General features: G+C 38.7%; 1 protein-coding gene and 1 pseudogene across 1 annotated transcript in view; both read left to right on the forward strand.

Moving 5' to 3' along the window:
• ATP7A (ATPase copper transporting alpha) overlaps window positions 1–21,148 on the forward strand; it is a gene marked incomplete at its 3' end in the record, with an annotated part of 73,629 nt that overhangs the window by 41,815 nt on the left and 10,666 nt on the right. The window contains 4 exon segments of the mRNA XM_077752931.1: window positions 16,203–16,397; window positions 17,968–18,001; window positions 18,004–18,128; window positions 20,461–20,677. Of these exon segments, the coding sequence (XP_077609057.1) occupies window positions 16,203–16,397; window positions 17,968–18,001; window positions 18,004–18,128; window positions 20,461–20,677 (571 nt within the window).
• LOC144222439 (solute carrier family 2, facilitated glucose transporter member 3 pseudogene) lies at window positions 179–2,612 on the forward strand (annotated as a pseudogene).

The raw sequence follows: 21,148 nt of genomic DNA on the forward strand, positions 1-21,148 counted from the left end.
ACTTGTGATTTTCCCAAAGCAAGTACTGAACTTTTATATTTTATACCAGCCTCATTCGAAACATAACTTTGCTTTCTTGAAGCACTATAGATATATTGAGAAAATCCTTGGGATCTCAGCTTTTTTTCCAATATATCATCCAGTATATCCTCTTATTTAACTTACATAAATAACTTTCATGAATCCTGCAAGTTATGCAGGATGGGCGTTATTAGAATCTCATTTTATAGATGAGGAAACTGAAGATCAGTGTGATCGTAAGTCAACCTAACACCGAATCTGAATCAGGTTCTAGGCTCTGAGCTGTCAGCACAGAGACCAACGTGGGGCTTGAACTTACAAACCATGAGATCATGACCTGACCCAAGTTAGACACTTAACCAACTGAACCACTGAGGCACCCCTAGAGATAACCTTTAAGTCACTTCTGTTATCCTCGGTTTTGTCATCTGTAATGTAGTGATAATAATACCTAAATTGCAAGATTGGAATGAATGTAGGTGAAAACATGCACATATATATTAAAACATAAGCTTTCATATCTATGAACGTCCCTCCCAACTCTGTTTCTATCTAGATAAATATCTCTTAGATGAACACTTAGTTTAAGTATTTGAGAGCTTTGTAAGAGCCTAGCACTGTAAAGCCATTACTACTAAGAAAGTCTTACTTTGTTGTGTTTCTTTATTTTAAAAAATACCATGCTGTACACTGTTTCATGTTGTTTGTCCCTTTATTTATTTATTTATTCATTCATTCACTCATTTTAAATGTATATTTTGAAAGTGAGAAAGATAGAACATGAGCAGGGGATGGACAGAGAGAGAGGAAGACAGAGAATCCCAGGACTCGCAGGGACTCAAGACTCAAAAACCACGAGATCATGACCTGAACCAAAATCAAGAGTCAGATGCTTAACCAACTGAGCCACCCAGGTGCACCTGTCCCTTCATTTAGAGAACAAGTAGAATCAGGAGAGTGAGGGTGAGATGTAGGGCCTTACTGGGGACCTGAAGAAAAACTTACTGCCAAGAAGGACATTTTGAAGGTTTTGTTGGCTAGAAGACGTATCTCTGGGATCTCACTCCTAGGTATTTATTGAAGAGTGGAAAAGAATTAAATTAGGGCTAGGGAAACACAGCAAGTCTCTTTGCCATCTCTATTGATACAATAGACTCTTTCCAGTTTGGCTACGACACTGGAGTCATCAGGGCTCCTGAGACAATTATGAAAGATTTTCTCAATTACTCTTTGGAAAAGAGATTAGAAGACTCTCCCACTGAGGTGGTACTCACGTCCCTCTGGTCCTTGTCTGTGGCCATCTTCTCCATTAGTGGTATGATTGGCTCCTTTTACATTGGACTTTTGTCAACCACTTTGGCAGGCATGATTCAGTGCTTATTGACAGCCTATTGGCTGTTGCTGGTGGTTGCCTTATGGGGTTCTCCAGAGTAGCAGAGTCTGTTGAAATGCTGATCTTGGGCCAATAGATTATTGGTCTCTTCTGTGGATACTGCACAGGTTTTTTGCCCATGTACATTGGAGAGATATCTCCTACTGCCCTATGGGGTGGGGGGAGCTTTGGCATTTCTCTAGCTGGGCATTGTTGCCAGGATTCTGGTGGCTCAGATTTTTGGTCTGAAAGTCATCTTGGAGACTGAAGAGCTTTGGGGCCCCTGTTCTTAGGCTTCATCATCATTCTAGCTGTCCTACAAAGTACAGCACTTTTCCCTGAAAGTCCTAGATTCTTGGTCATTAACAGAAAGGAAGAGGAGTGTGCTAAGGAGATCCTCGAATGATTGTGGGGCACCCAGGATGTGACTCAGGCAGGACATCAGGAGATGAAAGATGAGAGTGCTAGGATGGCACAAGAAAAGCTGTGTTGAGCTATTCAGAGTGCCCAGTTACTGACAGCATATTGTCATTTCCACCATACTCCAGCTCTCCCAGCATCTCTCTCAAATGCTTTGAGCACAGCACTGCTGTGTCGTTACTCAATAGAAGTCTTCAAAGATGCAGGTATTGGGGAGCCAGTCTATACCACCATTGGTGTGGGTATGGTTAATACCATCTTCACTGTAGTTTCTCTGTTTCTGGTCGAAAGAGCAGGAAGGTAGACTCTACTTCTGATTAACCTTGGAGACATGGCTTTTTGTTCCATCCTCATGTATGTTTCTTTGTAATTAAAGGCCAAGTATAATTGGAAGAGCTTTGTCTGTATTGTAGCTGTCTTGATCTTCATGCTTTTTTTGAAATTGCCCCGGGCTCCATTCCCTGGTTTATTGTGTCCAAACTCTTCATTCATGTACCCCACCCAGCTGCAATGGCAGAGGCTGGTTATTCCAGCTGGACCTCCAACTCTTTGGTTGGGCTGCTCTTCCCCCTCAGCTGGATTCTATTTAGGAGCCTACGTTTTTATTGTCTTCACTGGCTTCCTCGTTATCTTCTTGGTCTTCATCTTTTTCAAAGTCCCTGATACCCATGCCAGGACTTTTGAGGAAATTACATGAGCCTTTGAAGGTTAGGTAAAAGAGGCCACTAGAGCTGACAAAGGTCTCATTGTGGAGATCAACAGCATCCAGCCCATTAAGGAGACCACCACCAGTGCCTAAGCCATGCCTCCTTCCTGCCTCCCTACCAACATGAAAAAGCAACCTCTCCCTGAGTGAGAGAGAGACCTCATCAGATTGTAACCCATAACTTTCTGAATACTGCTACTTGATTCCTTTATTTTCCTAAGCACTCAGATGAACCCAGTGCTGAGGTTAACTGTTATCGACAGTGGGTTTTTTAAAACATTTTATCTCTTGGACATTCTCTTCTTTTTAGGAGAGACCATATGAACCTTCCTTCATTTCAGGAGTAATTGGCTGCTTGGTGTATGACAACTTTGCCAACGTTTTCCCCTTGGGTTCTAATATTACCTCAAAAGGGCATATAGGAGAATAAGAGTAAGGTGCACCTTCCCCAACCCCAGACTTACTGGAAAGCAAATGTCCAGGAGTGTGGAGGGCAGAGAAGAATTAAATACGAGCACTTTCCTCACTTCCATACAGCTCTGCAGAGAAAATTAACTTGAGTTTTATTTATTTTATCTTCTAGTTTTATTACATAAATATTTAGTTCTTTAAGTGTAAAGTAATTTTATCAAGTAATGGGAACATAAGGAAATTAAGGTTAGAGGGAAGTGCTTAAAGAGAGGTTATAGTGTAGAAGATTTGATACTGGAAAAGTAAAGGTGCACTAAACAGGAGTATTTCTTAGAGAGAAATGTAATATGTTATTGCAGAGTACATGATACAGTANTCCTTCAGGTGGAAACTCTCCAGTTTAACTTCTCAGGAAAGTTCTGTGCCTTTATTAAAAAGCTACTGGTCTCCTTTGCAACTTTTTTCCTTGTTGAAGATTATATGTAGTATTACTTGAAATCTACAATTATTACTAAAATAGACATTGTATTTAATTGTGGTTGATGGATTCCAATTTTGGATGGAGTCAGAGAAGGGAAAGTTAATTCTAGAAATCCTTTCTCCCCTCAGTGGACCAAGCAAAATCTTCCCTTGTAGCAGACCCACTTTTATTTTTAAATGTTTATTTATTTTTGAAGAGAGAATACAATCAGGGAGGGGAGGGAGAGGGGAACAGAGAATCCAAAGCAGGCTCTGCACTGACAGCAGCAAGCCGGATGTAGGGATCGAACTCACAAACTGTGAGACCATGACCTGAGCAGAGGTCGGATGCTCAAGGAACTAAGCCGACCAGGTGCCCCAAGACTCACTTTTTTTTTCCCCCCACTAAAGTGTCTATCTATTTATTTTATTTTTACAAATAGTTTACTGTCAAGTTGGTTTCCATATAACACCCAGTGCTCATCCCTACAAGTGCACTCCTCCATGTCCATCTCCCCCCTTCCCCCCCAACACCCATCAGTTCTCAGTTTGTTCTCAGCNTATCTCTTGGTCTCTCGTTGCGACCTTGGTTATTTTATTTTCCTACTCGTAGTGATATTTGGGACTCTCCACCTTGTGTACTTTGGCCTGTTCCTTAAGGTAGCCCTGGAGAAGAAAACGGACAGATAAACACACAGGGAGCAGAGGCACACAAACCACAGAGACAAATCCAACTAACATGCAAACCGAGAGGGAAAACAAAAAAGTTAAGAGAAAAGTCGGAGGAGGGAAGGCGAATAATAGAAAATAAAAAATACATGAAAAAGTCAAAAGGAAGAAAAGAAAAGGAAAAAAGAAGAAAACCGATGGACAAAGAACGGTTTAAAGCATATGACCGGATTTCTCAGCTACAATTAAATAGCCATGTGTATGCAGTGCTGGTTGAAGAGCATAGAGAAGGAGAGAGAAGATGGGCAGGGATGAGGCAAAATTGGAAGTAGAATGAACAGGCAGAAGGGATAAGAAGCTTTTTTTCAAAGAGCTAATGGGTGGAATATGGTTGCATAGTTGAGAGAAGGACGCTGGTGTTATCCAGAGAACCTGTATAGTCTAATCACTCCTGAGAAAAAGAGATGAAAAGGTAGGTAGGTGTAGAATTTACATCTACAGAATGGACAAAATGTGACTGTTTAAGCAAGCCGGTTACCAGTATTAATCAGGTCAGTGTTCCGGACAAAAGAGGGGAAAAAAAAAAGAGTGCAGCTCTCTAGCAGTGATGGGCGTGTTTTGATCCAATGTGTCAGGTGGGAGTTCTGCCTTGGCGGTTGTGGGGAGGAGAGTGGCGACGCTCCAGTCCCTTCTTGAACCAAGCGCTGCACCTCACATTTTTGGGTGTGTAAACTGCCCGTGCTGGGGGTGCAGCCAGAGTGGGTCGTGCTCTTTAACCGAGGCCAGGCCTCGTTTCCAAATCCCAGTCCTCGCGCCCCACTGAAATTGTGGTAGCCACAACCTTGCAGGCGATCCCCTCAGGGCAATTCCAAGCCTCTTGCCTAGCCCTGGAGATTGAGCCAGAAGCTGCTGCTCCCTTCTCTTCCAGGTCTGCTTGGGGAGCAAGGTCGGGGGTTTGCTGGGGGGTGCCTTGGGTCCGCTGGAGAAGGGGAATCCGGGACCCTCTGTATCTCATCATCCGAAACATGATCTCGCGGGCAAACCTCCCAGTTTTAAGCCCTTCGCCTCCCCTCTAGGGATCCTGCCAAGGCAGGGGCGTGGAGGCGCGGTCGGGCTCGGCCCCTCTAGGGGTCCAGCTGAGCCAGGAGTACAAAGGAGTGGTCGGTGCATGGCCCCTCCAGGACGAGTTGGCGCGGGAATTTGGCGCGCACTGTCCTTCTGTGTCCCGAGCAGAGGTTTTTCTGTTACCCAGCAACAGGGACTGTGTCTTGAGTAGTTTTGGCCTCTCTCTTTCCCCTCTCACTCCCCGCAGAGGGGGATTGCCCCGGTCCCTCTGAGTCTCTGATCCCAGCCTGATTTTATCTTCCCCAGTTCGCACTCACGTTAGATGGCTTTCTCAGTGGATTCTGCGTTGTTTTTATCCCAATCTCTTTAATTCTGTAAGGTTTCCTATGGCTTCAGATCTTTTCTGTGTGAGATATGGGGGCGAGTGCAATGTACGGAGCTCCCTACTTCTCCGCCGTCTTCAAGACTCACTTTTTTTTAAGCACTTTTACCACCTGTCTAGTGGTAGAGCCCTCTGGATGAGCATGTGAAACTACTGGTATTTTTTAGAGGTTTAGTATTTCTCCATTTTGTTTTTTAAGAGATATTATTTTATTCATTTTATTTTTTATAAATAATCCCATTTTTACTTAAATTCTAGTTAGTTACCATATAGTATAATATTGTTTTCAAGAGGAGAATATAGTGATTCATCACTTACATATAGTACCGAGTGCTCATCATAACAAGTGCCTTCCTAGGCCCATTACCTATTTAGCCCATCCTCTACATCTTTGTAATATAACTTGAAGTTCAGAATTCTGATGCCTCCAGTTTTGCTTTTCTTTTTCAAGATTGGTTTGGCTATCTGGGTTTTTATGTGGTTCCATATACATTTTTGGATTATTTGTTCTAGCTTTGAAAAGAATGCTGGTGCAATTTTGATTGGAATTGCATTAATTATGAAGATTGCTTTGTGTAGCATAGACATTTTAACAATGTTTTTCCAATCAAGAGCATGGAATGCTTTTCCATTTCTTCGTGTCCTCTTCAATTTCTTTTATAAGTGTTCTATAGTTTTCAGAGTATAGATATTTTACCTTTCTGTTAGGTTTATTCCTAGTTATCTTAGGGTTTTTGGTGCAGTTGTCAATGGGATTGAGTCCTCATTTCTGTTTCTGCTGCTTCGTTATTGGTGTACAGAAATGCAGATTTCTAAACATTGATTTTATGTTCTACAACTTTGCTGAATTCATGTGTCAGTTCTAACATTTTTTTGATGGAGTGTTTCAGTTTTCTACATAGAATATCATGTCATCTGTGAATGGTGAAAGTTTGGCTTTTTCCTTGTCAATTTGGATGTCTTTTATTTCTTTTTGTTGTCTGATTGCTGAGGCAAAGACTTCCAAAGTATGTTAAATAGTAATGGTGGGAGTGGACATCCCTGTCTTGTTTCTGACCGTAGACAAAAAGCTTCAGTTTTTCCCCATTGAGGATGATACCAACTGTGGGTCTTTCATATGTGGCCTTTATCATATTGAGGTATGTCGCATCTATCCCTACTTTGTTGGGGGCTTTTATCAAGAATATATGCTGTATACAGATGAATGGATCAAGAAGATGTGGTTTATCTATACCATGGAATACTACATGGCAATGAGAAACAATGAAATCTGGCCATGTGTGGCAACATGGATGGACCTTGAGGGTGTTATGCTGAGCGAAATAAGTCAGGCAGAGAAGGACAAATATCATATGTTTGCACGTATAGGAGGATTAGGAGGAACTTGACGGAGGAACAAGGGGGAGAAGAAGGGCAGAAATGGTGGGGGAAAGGGAGAGAAGCAAACCATGAGAGACTCTTGAATGCTGACAAAAACTGAGGACTGATGGATGTGGGGGGAGGGGGGGATGGGCATGGAGGAGGACACTTGTGGGGATGAGCACTGAGTGTTATGTGGAAACTAATTTGACAATAAACTATTAAAAAAAAATAAAAAAAGAATAGATGCTGTATTTTGTCACATGCTTTTTCTGCATCTTTTGAGGGGATCATGTGGTTTTTATCCTTTCTTTTATGGATGTGGTATATCACATTGATTGAATATTGAATAATCCCTGCAGTCTGGGAATAAATCCTACGGTGATCACGATGAATAATACTTTAATGTACTATTGGATTCAGTTTGCTAGTATCCTGTTAAGAATTTTTGCATCCATGTTCATTAAGGATATTGGCCTGTAAGTCTCTTTTTAGTGGTGTTTTTGTCTGGTTTTGGAATCATGGTAATGCTGGCTTCATAGAATGAGATTGGAAGTTTTCCTTTTATTTCTATTTTTTGGAACAGTTTGAGAAGAATAGGTTTTAACTCTTCTTTAAATTTCTGGTAGAGGGGCACCTGGGTGGCTCAGTCGGTTAAGCATCTGACGTCGGCTCAGGTCACGATCTCATGGTTCATGGGTTCAAGCCCTGTGTCAAGCTCTGTGCTGACAGCTAGCTCAGAGCCTGGAGACTGTTTCAGAGTCTGTGTCTCCCTCTCTCTCTGCCCCTCCACCACTCATGCTCTGTCTCTCTCTGCCTCAAAATTAAATTTAAAAAAAAAACAAAAAAGAAATTAAATGTCTGGTAGAATTCTTGTGGGAATTCATCTGGTCCTGGACTTTTGTTTGTTGGGAGAATTTTGATTACTGATTGAATTTCTTTGTTTCCTGGTAATAAGTCTGTTCAAATTTTCTATTTCTTCCTGTTTTAGTTTTCTTACTTTGTATTTTCTTAAAGAAATGTGTCCATTTCATCCAGATTGCCACATTTGTTGGCATATAAGTTTTCAAGATAGTCTCTTATAATGGCTTATATTAATGTAGTGTTGAATGTGATTTCCTTTTTCATTAGTGATTTTATTTATGTGGGTCCTTTCTTTTCTTTGAGAGAGAGTGAGGAGCAGAGAGAGAGAGAGAGAGAGAAGCAGGGCTCACTGAAGCAGGGCTTGAGCTCATCTGAAGTGGGGCTAGGGCTCACCCAATGCAGGACTTGAACTCATGAATCATGAGATAATGACCTGAGTTGAAGTCAGATGCTTAACTGACTAAACCACCCAGGTACCCTCTCTTTTCTTATCGATAAGCCTTGCTGGGGGTTATCAGTTTTATTAATTCTTTCAGTGAACCAGTTTTTAGTTTCTTTGATCTGTTCTACTGATTTCTTTTGTTTCTATATCATTTATTTCTGGCCTAATCTTTATTATTTCCCTTCTTCTGCTGGCTTTAGGCTTCATTTATTGTTTGTGTGTGTTTGTGTGTGTGTGTGTGTGGTTTGCTAGCTCTTTTAGGTGTAAGAGTAGGTTGGTTTATTTAAGACTTTTCTTCTTGATATAGGCTTGAATTGCAATATACTTTCCTCATAGGACTGCCTTTGCTGTATCCCAAAGGTTTTGGACTGTTTTGTTTTCATTTTCATTTGCTTCCATGTATTTTTTAAATTTCTTCTTTAATTTCCTAGTTAACCCATTAATTCTTTAATATGATGTCCTTTACCCTCCATTTACATGTTGTCTTTCCAATTTTTATCTTGTTTTTGACTTCAAGTTTCATAGCATTGTGGTTGGAAACCATGCATGGTATGATTTCAGTCTTTTTGTACTTGTGGAAGGCTCATTTGTGACCCAGTGCATGTGATCTGGAGAATGTTCCATGTGCACTCAAAAAGAATATGTATTCTGCTACTTTAAGATGAAATGATCTGCATATGTCTGTTATGTCCATTGGTCCATTGTGTCATTCAAAGCCATTGTTTCTTTGTTAATTTTCTGCTTAGATGATCTGTCCATGGCTGTAAGTGGGGTGTTAATGAACCCTACTATTACTGTATTATTATCACTGAGTTTCTTTGTTTGTTATTAATTGATTTCTATATTTAGGTGTTGTCAACTAGGGGTCAGACATAATTTTTAGATATTCTTGATTGATAGAGCTATTATGATATAATGAGCCTTCTTNATAAAACATTAAAAAAAATAAATTAAAAAAATATTTCTTTTGATGTAAATTAGCATGATTGGTGGTTTTGTATCCTCTAACATTCAATCTGCAGGTGTCTTTAAGTATAAAACGAGTCTCATAGGCAGCATATAGATGGGTCTTGTTTTTTATCCATTCTGATACACTGTCTTTTTATTGGAGCATTTAGTCCATTTATATTCAGAGTGATTTGGGTATATATGAATTTAGTGCCATTGTGTTACCTGTAAAGTTGGTGTTTCTGGTGATGTTCTCTATTCTTTTCTAGTCGTTGTTGCATTTGGTCTTTTTTTCCCCCTTTAATATTTCTTGCTGGGCTGGTTTAGTGGTCATGAGATCTTTTCGTTTGTGTTTGTCTGGGAAACTCTTTATCTATTCTTCTACTTTGAATGACAGCCTTCTCAGATACAGTATTCTTGGCTACGTATTGTTTCCATTCAGCGTGTTGAATATATCTTGTCGCTCCATTCTGGCCTGCTAAGTTTCTGTGGAGAGATCTGCTGTGAACCTGATCTGTCTTCCCTTTAGATTAATGACTTTTTTCCTTTTGTTTTCAGGATTCTTTCCTTGTCTGTGTATTTTGTAAATTTGACTAAGATATGTCTTGATTGATGACTGGCTTTTTTGTTGAGTTTAATGGGAGTTCTCTGCTTCATGATTTTGACGTCTGTTTCTTTCCCCAGATCAAGGAAGTTTTCAGCTGTAACTTGCTCAAATAAACATTTTGCCGCTTTTTCTCTCTCTTCTTCTTTTAGGACTCCTATGATATAAATTTTATTACACTTTATNGATCATGACCTGAGCCGAAATTGGACACTTAACCAACTGAGCCACCCAGGCGACCCTAATTTTATCTTTTATATCAGTGATTTGTTCCTCTGCTTTGTCCATCCTCATTGTTACCATCCAGGTAGATTTGCATCTTGGTATAGCATTTTTGATTTTGGCCTGACTAGTTATTAGTTCCTTTATCTTTGCAGTAAGGAATTCTCTAGTGTCTTCTATGCTTTTCTGAAGCCCAGCTGGTATCCTTATAATTGTTTTAAATTCAGGTTCAGATATCTTACTTGTATCTGTATTTATTAAAAACCTGGTCATTACTTCTTCCTGTTCTTTCTTTTGGGGTTAATTCCTCCATCTTGTCATTTTTTCTAGGTCCAGTGTGTGTGTGTGTGTGTGTGTGTGTGTGTGTGTGTGTGTGTGTGTGATTATTAGGAAAGCCTGTTATATTCCTGCTCCTGAGAGAAATGGCTATATTAAGAAGAGGTCCAAAAAAATAAAAGCATCCTATATGTAATCTGCTCTTGTGATTTGGCTGCTCCTGTATTCAGTCCTCTGCAGAATTTCTCCTTGCTTGCAGTGGGGGTTGTTTGGACCTTGTCTACTGTGTTGCAAATTTTGACCAGGTATGTTTTGGTCTCTTTGTTAAAACAAGCCTTATGATGGGGCGCCTGGATGGCTCAGTCGGTTTATCTGACTTCTGCTCAGGTCATGATCTCATGGTTCGTGGGTTTGAGCCCCACATCGGGCTCTGTTCTGAATACTTGCTCAGAGCATGGACCCTGGCTCAGATTCTGTGTCTCCTCTCTCTGCCCCTCACCACTCATGCTGTGTCTCACTCTGTCTCTCAAAAATAAATAAATGTAATTAAAAAAATTTAAAACAAGCCTGATGAGGGGAAAAAAATGAAGCCAGATCCTATTTCCCATAGAGTTGAAGTGTTGCAGCACTCTACAATCAGTAGACTTAGTGGTGGATGCAAAGGCTTTGTGCTGGTCTTCTGGGGGAGGGCCCTGCTGCACTTATATTCAAGAGGACTTGCCCTAGAGGAGATGCACCTGCAGAGTGCAGAGGGACAGGGCTTGATATAAGCAGCTCTGTTCTCCACTGGGGTGTCCTGTGTTGCTCAGTAGTCTGTCAGTGCTGATGGGTGGGCCAGGGAGGAGGGAATGGTGACAGCCCTCTCCTACCCATAGTGGGGAGTTCCTTCAGGCCAGTCTTCAAGTAGCCCTCACAGAAGAGCAAACAGTCACTCCTCTTCTGTCTCTGGCTTCTGTCAGATTTCTGCCTTTACCCTATCTGTATCTTTTTTTTTAATGTTTTATTTAGTTTTGAGAGAGATAGAGACAGCGTGAGCAGGGGAGGGTCAGAGAGAGAGAGACACACAGAATCTGAAGCAGGCTCCAGGCTCTGAGCTGTCAGCACAGAGCCAGACACAGGGCTCAAACCCATGAACCATGAGATCATGACCTGAGCCGAAGTTGGACGCTTAACCGACTTAGCCACCCAGGAGCCCCTACCCTGTCTGTATCTGAGCTGCCTTCCTGCCAGGTACAGTACTTGTGTGTTTTATATCAGGGATGCAGCTGGGTTTTAAAACTTCAAATTTTAGGGACCTGCATGATTCAGACCTGCACTGATCCCCTGGGGGAGGGTCTCACTGCACTTGTGCCATTTGCTGGTTTGTCTCATAAAAGTTCTTGCACGGGTTTGCAGTAGTTTGGAGCTTGTGGTAAAGTGCAGCACATAGCCAGTACCTGGTTTTGCTCCCCTCAGCCAGTATCTTTGTTCCTATGCTAGAGATCAGGGCAGCACATTGACGCTGCTAATTCTTTTATCCCTGGAGAGGCCATGCCACCACTCTCAAATGCACTCCAAGAAGGAGAATTGTTTCTACCCATGTGACCAACAGGATCTTCAGACCATGCTGCCTGCTTCCAGGTCTCCAACCTCCCTAATTGGCAGTCAGCTGATTTCCTTTTCTTAGTGATTTGGGAGAAGTATTTTACTTGTGCAGTCCCCTGCCTGCTGCTTCACTCTTGCCCTCACTCTCTTGCTCCTCTCTCTCTAATCAGGGCTCCCTCCCTTCCATAGCACCTGCAGTTCTATTCTCCCTCAAATCAACCTCCGCAGATCCAACCTTCCATGAGGTAGTTGTTTTTCTACCTGTAGATGTGCAGTTTTGTTCTCTCAGCCCTCAGATCAGTTTCTTCGTTGTTTGGAATGATTTGATATTTATGTAGCTGTGTTTGAGGGACAAGGCAAGTTTAGGGTCCCCCTGCTTCTCCACCATCTTGACTTCTTTTCCAAGAGATTTTAATAGTTGATTTAAATTTTTTAAGTTTTAATTTTAATTCCATTTAGCTAACAGTGTTATATTAGTTTAAGGTGTACCATATAGTGATTCAACAATTCCATCCATCACACATCACATCATGACATGTGTACTCCTTAATCCCTGTCACCTATTTAATCCATCCCCCCAACCACCTCCCCTCTATATAGTTAAGAGCCTGTTTCTAGGCTTGTATCTTTCTATTTTTTTCCTTTATTCATTTGTTTTGTTTCTTAAATTCCACATATGAGTGAAATATGAGTGAAATTCCACATATGAGACAAATATGATATTTGTCTTTCTCTGACTGACTTATTTTGCTTAGCATTATAATGTCTGGCTCCATCTATGTGGTTGCAAATGACAAGATTTTATTCCTTTTTATGGCTAAGTAATAGTCCATTATAAATATATACCACATCTTCTTTATGTATTCATCAATTGATGGACAGTGGAGCTGCTTCCATATCTTGCCTACTGTAAATAATGGTGCTATAAACATACTGGTGCATGTAACCCTTTGAATTATTGTTTTTGTATTCTTTGAGTAAATACCCAGTAGTGCAATTACTGGTTCATAGGGTACTTTTATTTTTAACTTTTTGAGTAACCTCTGTACTGTCCACAGTGGCTACATCAGTTCCCACCAACAGTAAAAGAGGTTTCCTTTTGCTCCACATCCTCGTCAACATCTGTTGTTTCTCATGTTGTTGATTTTAGCCATTCTGACCGGTATGAGGTGATATTTCATTATAGTTTTGATTTGCATTTCCCTGATGATAAGTGATGATGTGCATCTTTTCATGTGTCTTTTGGCCATATGTATGTCTTCTTTGGAGAAATGTATGTTCATGTCTTCTGCCCATTTTGTAATTGGATTGGTTTTTAGGTGTTGAATTTGATAAGTTCTTTACAGATTTTGGATACTAACATTTTATCAGATATATCCTTACAAATATCTTCTCCCATTCCAGAGTTTGCCTTTTAATTCTGTTGATTGTTTCCTTCACTGTTCAGAAACTTTCTCTTTTGGTGTAGTCCCAATAGCTTATTGTTCCTTTGATTTCCCTTGCCTTAGGAGACCTATCTAAAATAAAAGTTGCTATGACCAATGTCAGTGAAGTTACTGCCTGTGTTCTCTTCTAGGATTTTTATGGTTTCATGTCTCAGATTTAAGTCTTTAATCCATTTTGAATTTAATTTTTTGTATGGTGTAAGAAAGTGGTCGGGGCGCCTGGGTGGCTTAGTCGGTTAAGCGTCCGACTTTCGCTTAGGTNCATTTGTTGAGGAGGCTGTCTTCTTTCCATTGTATATATCTTCTTGCTTTGTTAAAGATTTATCGACAATGTTTTTCCATTTCTTTGTGTCATCCTCAATTTCTTTCAACAGTGTTTTATAATTTTTAGAGTACAGGTCTTTTACCTCTTTGGTTAAGTTTATTCCTAGGTATCCATTATTTTCATGAAATTGTAAATGGAATTGTTGTCTTAATTTCTCTTTCTGCTGCTTCATTATTTGTGTATAGAACTACAGCAGTTTTTTTGTAGATTGATTTTATATCCTGCAACTTTATAGGACTTTTTATCAGTTCTAGCATTTAATTTTTTTGGTGGACTCTTTCGGGTTTTCTATATATAATATCATGTCATGTGCATATTGTGAACATTTTACTTCTTCCTTACCAGTTTGGATGCCTTTTCTTTCTTTTTGTTGTCTAATTGCTGTGGCTAGAACTTCTAGTACTATGTTGAATGAAAGTGGTGAGAGTGGACATTCTTGTTAATGGCTTTTGGGGAAAAACTCCCAGGTTTTCTCCATTGAGGATATTATCTGTGGGTTTTTCATAAATGGCCTTCATTATGTTGAGATATGTTCCCTACAAATCTGCTTTGTTGAGGATTTTTATCATGAATGCATGTTGTATTTTGTCAAATGCTTTTTCTGCATCTATTGAAATGATGATATGCTTATTATCCTTTCTCTTATTGATGTAGATTTTTTCATTTTGGTTACAAGTCATAACTTGAAAAGAATTCAGAAGAGAATGTTCATAGCTAACTTTGATTTTGTAACCCTAACCCTGGGAGAGGATTTTTCTGAATGATTATTATCTACTTGAAATGTGTTGTTGTTTTAGCTCATTTATCTATTTATCTATTTATCTGCTCATTTATCTATTACCATGTGAAATTACCCTTATTACCGTGTTTCCATTGTATTAGGTCAAATGCCCTTACGGGCCCATATATTTGAGATAGTATGAGTAAATGTGCAGTGTAGCCCACACTTGAGAATAGGAATGTGCACTATCACCTTGTAACTCTTTTCCTCTGTTTCTACAGTCCCCCTTTGGATAGAATGTGTTAAACATCATCTCTGTATATAAATATTACACTGCTTCTGTTGGGTGAAATTTGCATCTGTGGCTTTTTTTCCCCAAACTTTGGTGTTCAGTCTCATCTGGCTACTTTGCCTTATTGGAGAGTTGAGAACTCCTTAAGTCTTGAGAATGAGGGTGGAGGACTCTGCTTCATTCTAGACCCAGACAGTGGAAATAGGACAGAAGAGTGTGATATCAGGACATGTGGCTTCTTGAGAGTGCTGGTTGGAGGTTGTGGGGGATATTGCAACTTTCTTTTAAGGGGATAAGAAACAAACTGAAGACTTCTAACTCTGGAGCATTTCGGAGAGTTAGATGAGATGGAGAGATATACATTTGCCACAGGTCAAGGGTACCCCCACGAATCATCTAGTTTCCCGGTATTTTTATAATTGGAAATTGGACCCCATGACACTTACAGTCTCTTCCCTTTTTCATGTATTGCAGGATCTCCCTTTTTCTCCTTGATGCTTACATACTTCCGGCCCTTTAGTCAAACACTTGCCTATGGCATTATTTTAGTTACCAGTTCTCACTGTTCCTCTGGTCATACAGCCTTGGGATAAAAATTCACAGAACTGTGGGATGGGGCTTTGTTGGAACATGTGACTTCTAATTGCACTTTTGCTTGTGGCTCCTCAAAAAGAGTAAAGAGTGGGTTGGCAGTAATGCAGTGTGGAAGTATTCCCATTTCTCAGTGACCAGGTTCTGAATATATCCAAATGGATTTTATATTATAATGTTACTGTAGTTCTTTGTTTTGAGATAAAAATTTAAATGTAAAAAAAAAGTAGAACAGGTAGAATCATAAAAACTATGTGTCTACCTCATGATATGGTCATTAGTATAAGATACAATTTTTAAAAATGGTTCAAATTGGTTAATTGCACATTGAACAAGAGGATTGCTGGGAAGTATTGTGGAATGTGTATCTCTTAGGAATTTTTTTCATGAGTTAAGGGGGTCTTAGGAGCTTTCCCCTGACATTGTCAATTGTATTTACTCACACATGCAAATATTCAGTGTTGCTAAGAGCTATACTACCCACTATACTCAATTCACACTGTTAATGTTCTAAAGAATTTTACTGAAATGGGATTAACCTCCCATTGCATGCTGCGTGATTTTTTTCCATTGTCTTTAAAGTATAGTGTGAAAGACAGATTTATGGTCTTAGTATACACAGATTCAGATTTCTCTGTGTTCAGGATCAAATTTACTGAGAATTAGGTCCCATGTTTACAGCTCTTTTTTGAAAATCCATAATAAAAACACTCAATATGGAGGATAAAAGCTGACTTTCATGTTCTTTAGAATAACTACATAGTTTGTAACTCTGAAATCAGCAAAATTGAAATCCTAATTTTAGGACTATGACTTGTTTACCTGTAATATCACAATTTCTTTTATTCATACAAGAAAAAAAATGAGTGTTTTCTTAGTAGTAACTAAAATGTATCTGTTGGTAGCTAAGTAGGATTATGTGTGACTTGAAAATTGTGATTTTATTTAAATAGAGTTAAGCTTTGTTCCTTTTGTTTTATACAGCTCTAGATCAATAACCAAAATTCATGCCTTTCTTCTAAAGGGATATAACAGAAGTATCTCTCGAACAGAAACGATAATACGCTTTGCTTTCCAAGCCTCTATCACAGTTCTGTGCATTGCATGCCCCTGTTCACTGGGACTAGCCACTCCAACTGCTGTGATGGTGGGTACAGGAGTAGGTGCTCAAAATGGCATATTAATCAAAGGCGGCGAGCCATTGGAGATGGCTCATAAGGTAAGACAGTTCCCAGAACTAAGAATTGTCCCATCCAAACTGGCAATAGTACCCCTATTGAGACACAGAATCCTAAATTATTTCCACATGGTCCATAAGCTGAGTCTCTTCTGAGACTATCCTGAGGGTTGAGATAGGAAAGATGTTATTTTTGGTTCTGTTCTAGATTGACCTTAGTTCTATGCAATCTCAAAAACTACTCTAGACCTACTGTCATAGAGCAGACCATGATGTAGAAAACTTGGAGTCCTTTTCCAGCTCAGACCGGAAATGTCTTTAGGACAGGAAAACTGAAGGGGTATTTGCCCAGGAAAATTTGCCCAGGTCTATTATGCTATTTTTGTATGTGACTCCATGTTTGTGTTCTTCACTGTGAGATAGTTCTTATAGTTATATTGCAGTTTCTTTGCCTTTGCCATTAGTTGATAGTTTGCAGCCGTGCCTTAAGGAATATAATCTTATCCCTCATCTCTATCATATTAGGATTTCCATAACAATTTCAATCAAGGCTACTTGACTTAAACTAAAGCAGTGTTCCTTCTAAGATGTTCTTATTATACAGGTGCATATAGGTAGTAAACACAGAACACAGCTTAGAACAGATTTGGAACCTCACCTAACTAGTCAATACAGTCTATTAGTTTTTATAGTAATTTTTTATTTACTTTGATATAATTTCAAATTGAAAGAAGAATAGAAAGAATAGTATAAAGAACCCCTGTATACCCTTCACTGCAGATATCAGACTCCTTTCCTAAGAATAAGGACATTCTCTTAAATAATCACAGTACAGAGATCAAAATCAAGAAATTAGCATTGATATAATACTATTATCTAACCTATAGTCCATCTTCCAATTTCCTCAGTTGTTTCTATAATAATCTTTATAGCTATTTTTTCTCTGGTTCAGAATTATGTTTTGAATTTAGTTGTCATATCTCTTTTCATCTTGATTCCTCAAGCTATTCATTTTTCAAGGTTCATATTCCAAGGTTACTGTGGGGTGACTGTGTTCTCTAATTCCAGATTCTTCCTTTTCCCAGTCTGGGCTTTTTCCCTCATTGGTTCCCTCAGGTGTCTATTCCCAGACCAGGCTTCTCATCTGGACCCAATAGAGTCAAAGCAAACCAGCAGGTCTTATCTGGTGCTCATTTCCAACTTAATTACTTACCTTTCTCTTATAATTATATGACTACTGCCCAGATTGTCACTACAGTTCTAGAATTCTTTAGTATTGAAAGCATTTCTTTCCTTGCAGGCACAGAGTTATTTCTTTATTACTTATTAACAGTCAACTCTTAACAATTATTTCTAGTTGTTTAGCATATAGTCACAGTATGGTTGAATATTTGCACGGGAGGGCTATTAGATGTTAACTAAGAGTATTTTTTCCCTTATTATTCCTTAGTTTTGTTCACCTAAAGAGACTTTAACTCCAGTTAAGTCAAATATCAATATATTAAGAAACAAAATATTTATCTGTCACAGTAAACCTTTTTCTCATTTCTGGAAAGGTGACATTAAGGATTATTAAGTCATACAGTTGCAGTGTATTGTAATTTTCTTACAGGTAAAGGTAGTGGTATTTTATAAAACTGGAACCATTNTCAAGTAAAGGTTCTAGTGGAAAGTAACAGATTATCACGCAGTAAGATCCTGGCCATTGTGGGAACTGCTCAAAGTAACAGAGAACACCCTCTAGGAGCAGCTATAACAAAGTACTGCAAGCAGGTACAATTTTTCTTTTGTTGATTAATGTAGTAGTTTTCTACAGGAATTACCCAGACCGAATCCAAACTGGCTTTTGACTATAGTTTACATATATAGTTGGTAGGAGGCTAGAGAGACTTGTATTTTCTCATTTTATTGTACAGTATGTCTTAGTTTCTTCATTCAGAAGAGTATAAAGATGAAAACAGATATTAACTGTAATTTTATTACACAGATAACTCCTTTGACTAAAAAATTAAAATAGAATGTATATTTATGGTAGGAAATTCAGATAATTCAGCGACTTACATAATGAAAAAGGAAAGCGTCATTCCCTGCCTACTTTCATAATTCCTCTCTCCAAAATTTAATAAGTGGTAACCTGTTAATATTATTTTAAAATACAGTGATCTCCCCTTATCTGCAGGGGATATGTTCCAAGACCTTGAGTGGATGCTTGAAACTGCAGAGTACTGAACCCTATATTCAGATAGTTCAGCGACTTACATAATGAAAAAGGAAAGCGTCATTCCCTGCCTACTTTCATAATTCCTCTCTCCAAAATTTAATAAGTGGTAACCTGTTAATATTATTTTAAAATACAGTGATCTCCCCTTATCTGCAGGGGATATGTTCCAAGACCTTGAGTGGATGCTTGAAACTGCAGAGTACTGAACCCTATATATATACCATGTTTTCTTCTATGCATATAGCTATGATAAAGTTTAATTTATAGATCAGTCACAGTAAGAGATTAACAACAATAAAATAGAATAATTATAACAACATATAATAAAAGTTATGTGAATGTTGTCTCTCTCTCTCTCTCTCTCTCTCTCACTTATTGTACTGTACTCCCCCTTCTTGTGATGATGTGAGGTGATAAAATGCCTATGTGATGCGGTGAAGTGAGGTGAATGATGTAGGTATTACGACACAGCATTATACTATAATCGGCCTTCTGATGCTATATCAGAAGGAGGATCATCTGCTTCTAGACCACAGTTGACCATGGGTAACTGAAACCAAGGAAAGTGAAACTATAGGTGGTGGGAGGGACTACTGTAGCAGCTTTATACAGGTACACTTCACATACTATATTACTTTTTAGATTTTACATAGAAAGTTCACAGTGACCAATCTTTGGTACCTGTTTTTTTATTTTATTAAATAATTTTTCCATATTAAGACACATAGATCTGTCTTATGTTTAATGGCTATATTCTACTGTGTAATTGGGTTTTTGTCTCTTACAATGTACAGTTAACATGTTAGCTTTTGCAAATTTATGTTAAATGCCTATCAATGCAATTGCTAGGTCAAAGAATACATCCATTTAAATTTTGGTGAATATGACCAGTGCCCCCATAACAAATATTACCAATACCCACATGAAGGGTTGTATGAGTTTATACTTTCACCAGAAATTATTAGTGCTCATTTCCCCACGTTATGACTTTATTTTTTCCAATTTAATAAAAGTATTTACTCATTGTTGGTTTGCTTTGCATTTTCATAATTATGAATAAGGTTGAGCATCTTTTCATTGGCTTTGCATTTTCATAATTATGAATAAGGTTGAGCATCTTTTCATTGGCTTTGCATTTTCATAATTATGAATAAGGTTGAGCATCTTTTCATTGGCTTTGCATTTTCATAATTATGAATAAGGTTGAGCATCTTTTCATTGGTCATTTGAATTTCTTTTTCTGTAACCTGTCTGCTTGTATCGTTTGCCTATTTTTTTCATAGGATTGTTTACCTTTTTTTCATTGATTTGCATAAGTTCTTTGTAAATTATCTCACATAGTTTTACAGTTATGATGTGGCAATTCCTACCATTGGTGTTGCCATTTCTTTATTTGTTCTTTCCTTTTTACCAATTTTCTATTGCTGATCTGGCTTCTTTATACCCAAACCAAACCACAGAGAGGATGAAGATATAAAGAGCCAGGAAACAATGATGGCCACCAAAATCCTTTGGCTTACTAAGGACACAGAATCATACTAGAGAGGCATCCTGGTAACTAAAGGCCCTGTTCTTTGTTACCCTTTGCCCTGTATTGAATAGAAAATCTGACTTGACAATAGAATTAAATATTTAACTTGTAATTTTCTACTGGAAAGGACAGAGAATATTGATAAAACTTCTGTTTTCTTCCTCTGAACTTGGTATAAATTTTAGAGAGTGGTGTTAAACAATTCTGAGGTTTTGTTCTAAACATTTAGAATTAACCAGACATGTAGTATGTGTTAAACATTTATAATTAACCAGCAGTAATCTTTGATCATGCTATTGATGTCCTTGGATTATTAGAACAGCAGAAGAAATCCTTCTATTTCTATTTGTTAGGAGCTGGACACTGAAACCTTGGGTACGTGTATAGATTTCCAGGTTGTGCCAGGCTGTGGTATTAGCTGTAAAGTCATCAATATTGAAGGCTTGCTACATAAGAATAACTGGACGATAGAGGAAAATAACATTAAAAATGCATCCCTGGTTCAAATTGGCACAAATAATGAACAGTCATCAACTTCATCTTCCATGATTATTGATGCCCAGCTCTCAAGTAAGCTAATTTTATTTTACTTTATTTTTAAGTTTATCTATTTATTTTGAGAGAGAGAGAAAGAGAGAGAGAGAGAGCGAAAGCACATGTGTGCATGAGAGGGGAAGGGGCAGAGAAAGAGAGAGGGAGAGAGAATCCCAAGCAGGCTTTGTGGTGTCAGTGGGCAGCCTGACGCAAGGCTCAATCTCACGAACCATGAGATCATGACCTGAGCCAAAATCAAGAGTCAGATGCTTAACAGACTGAGCCAGCAAGCTAATTTTCTTCATAGTACCAATTATGGGACAGATATTAACAGATGTCTAACTTTATAATCCTGAACTGTTAGATAAGAAACAAAAATTGACATCATGGTTTCTTTCTATCAAATAATTTTACCACAGGCCTGATTACTTCACTTGAGTTACTTGAGAACATTTCCCAACTGTGCTCCTTTATTCTACCATATAGAGTGATGAATTCTAGGCTAAG

The sequence above is a fragment of the Crocuta crocuta genome, unplaced genomic scaffold (assembly GCF_008692635.1).
Source record: "Crocuta crocuta isolate KB4526 unplaced genomic scaffold, BGI_CrCroc_1.0 scaffold1353, whole genome shotgun sequence".
Taxonomy (NCBI): Eukaryota; Metazoa; Chordata; class Mammalia; order Carnivora; family Hyaenidae; genus Crocuta; species Crocuta crocuta.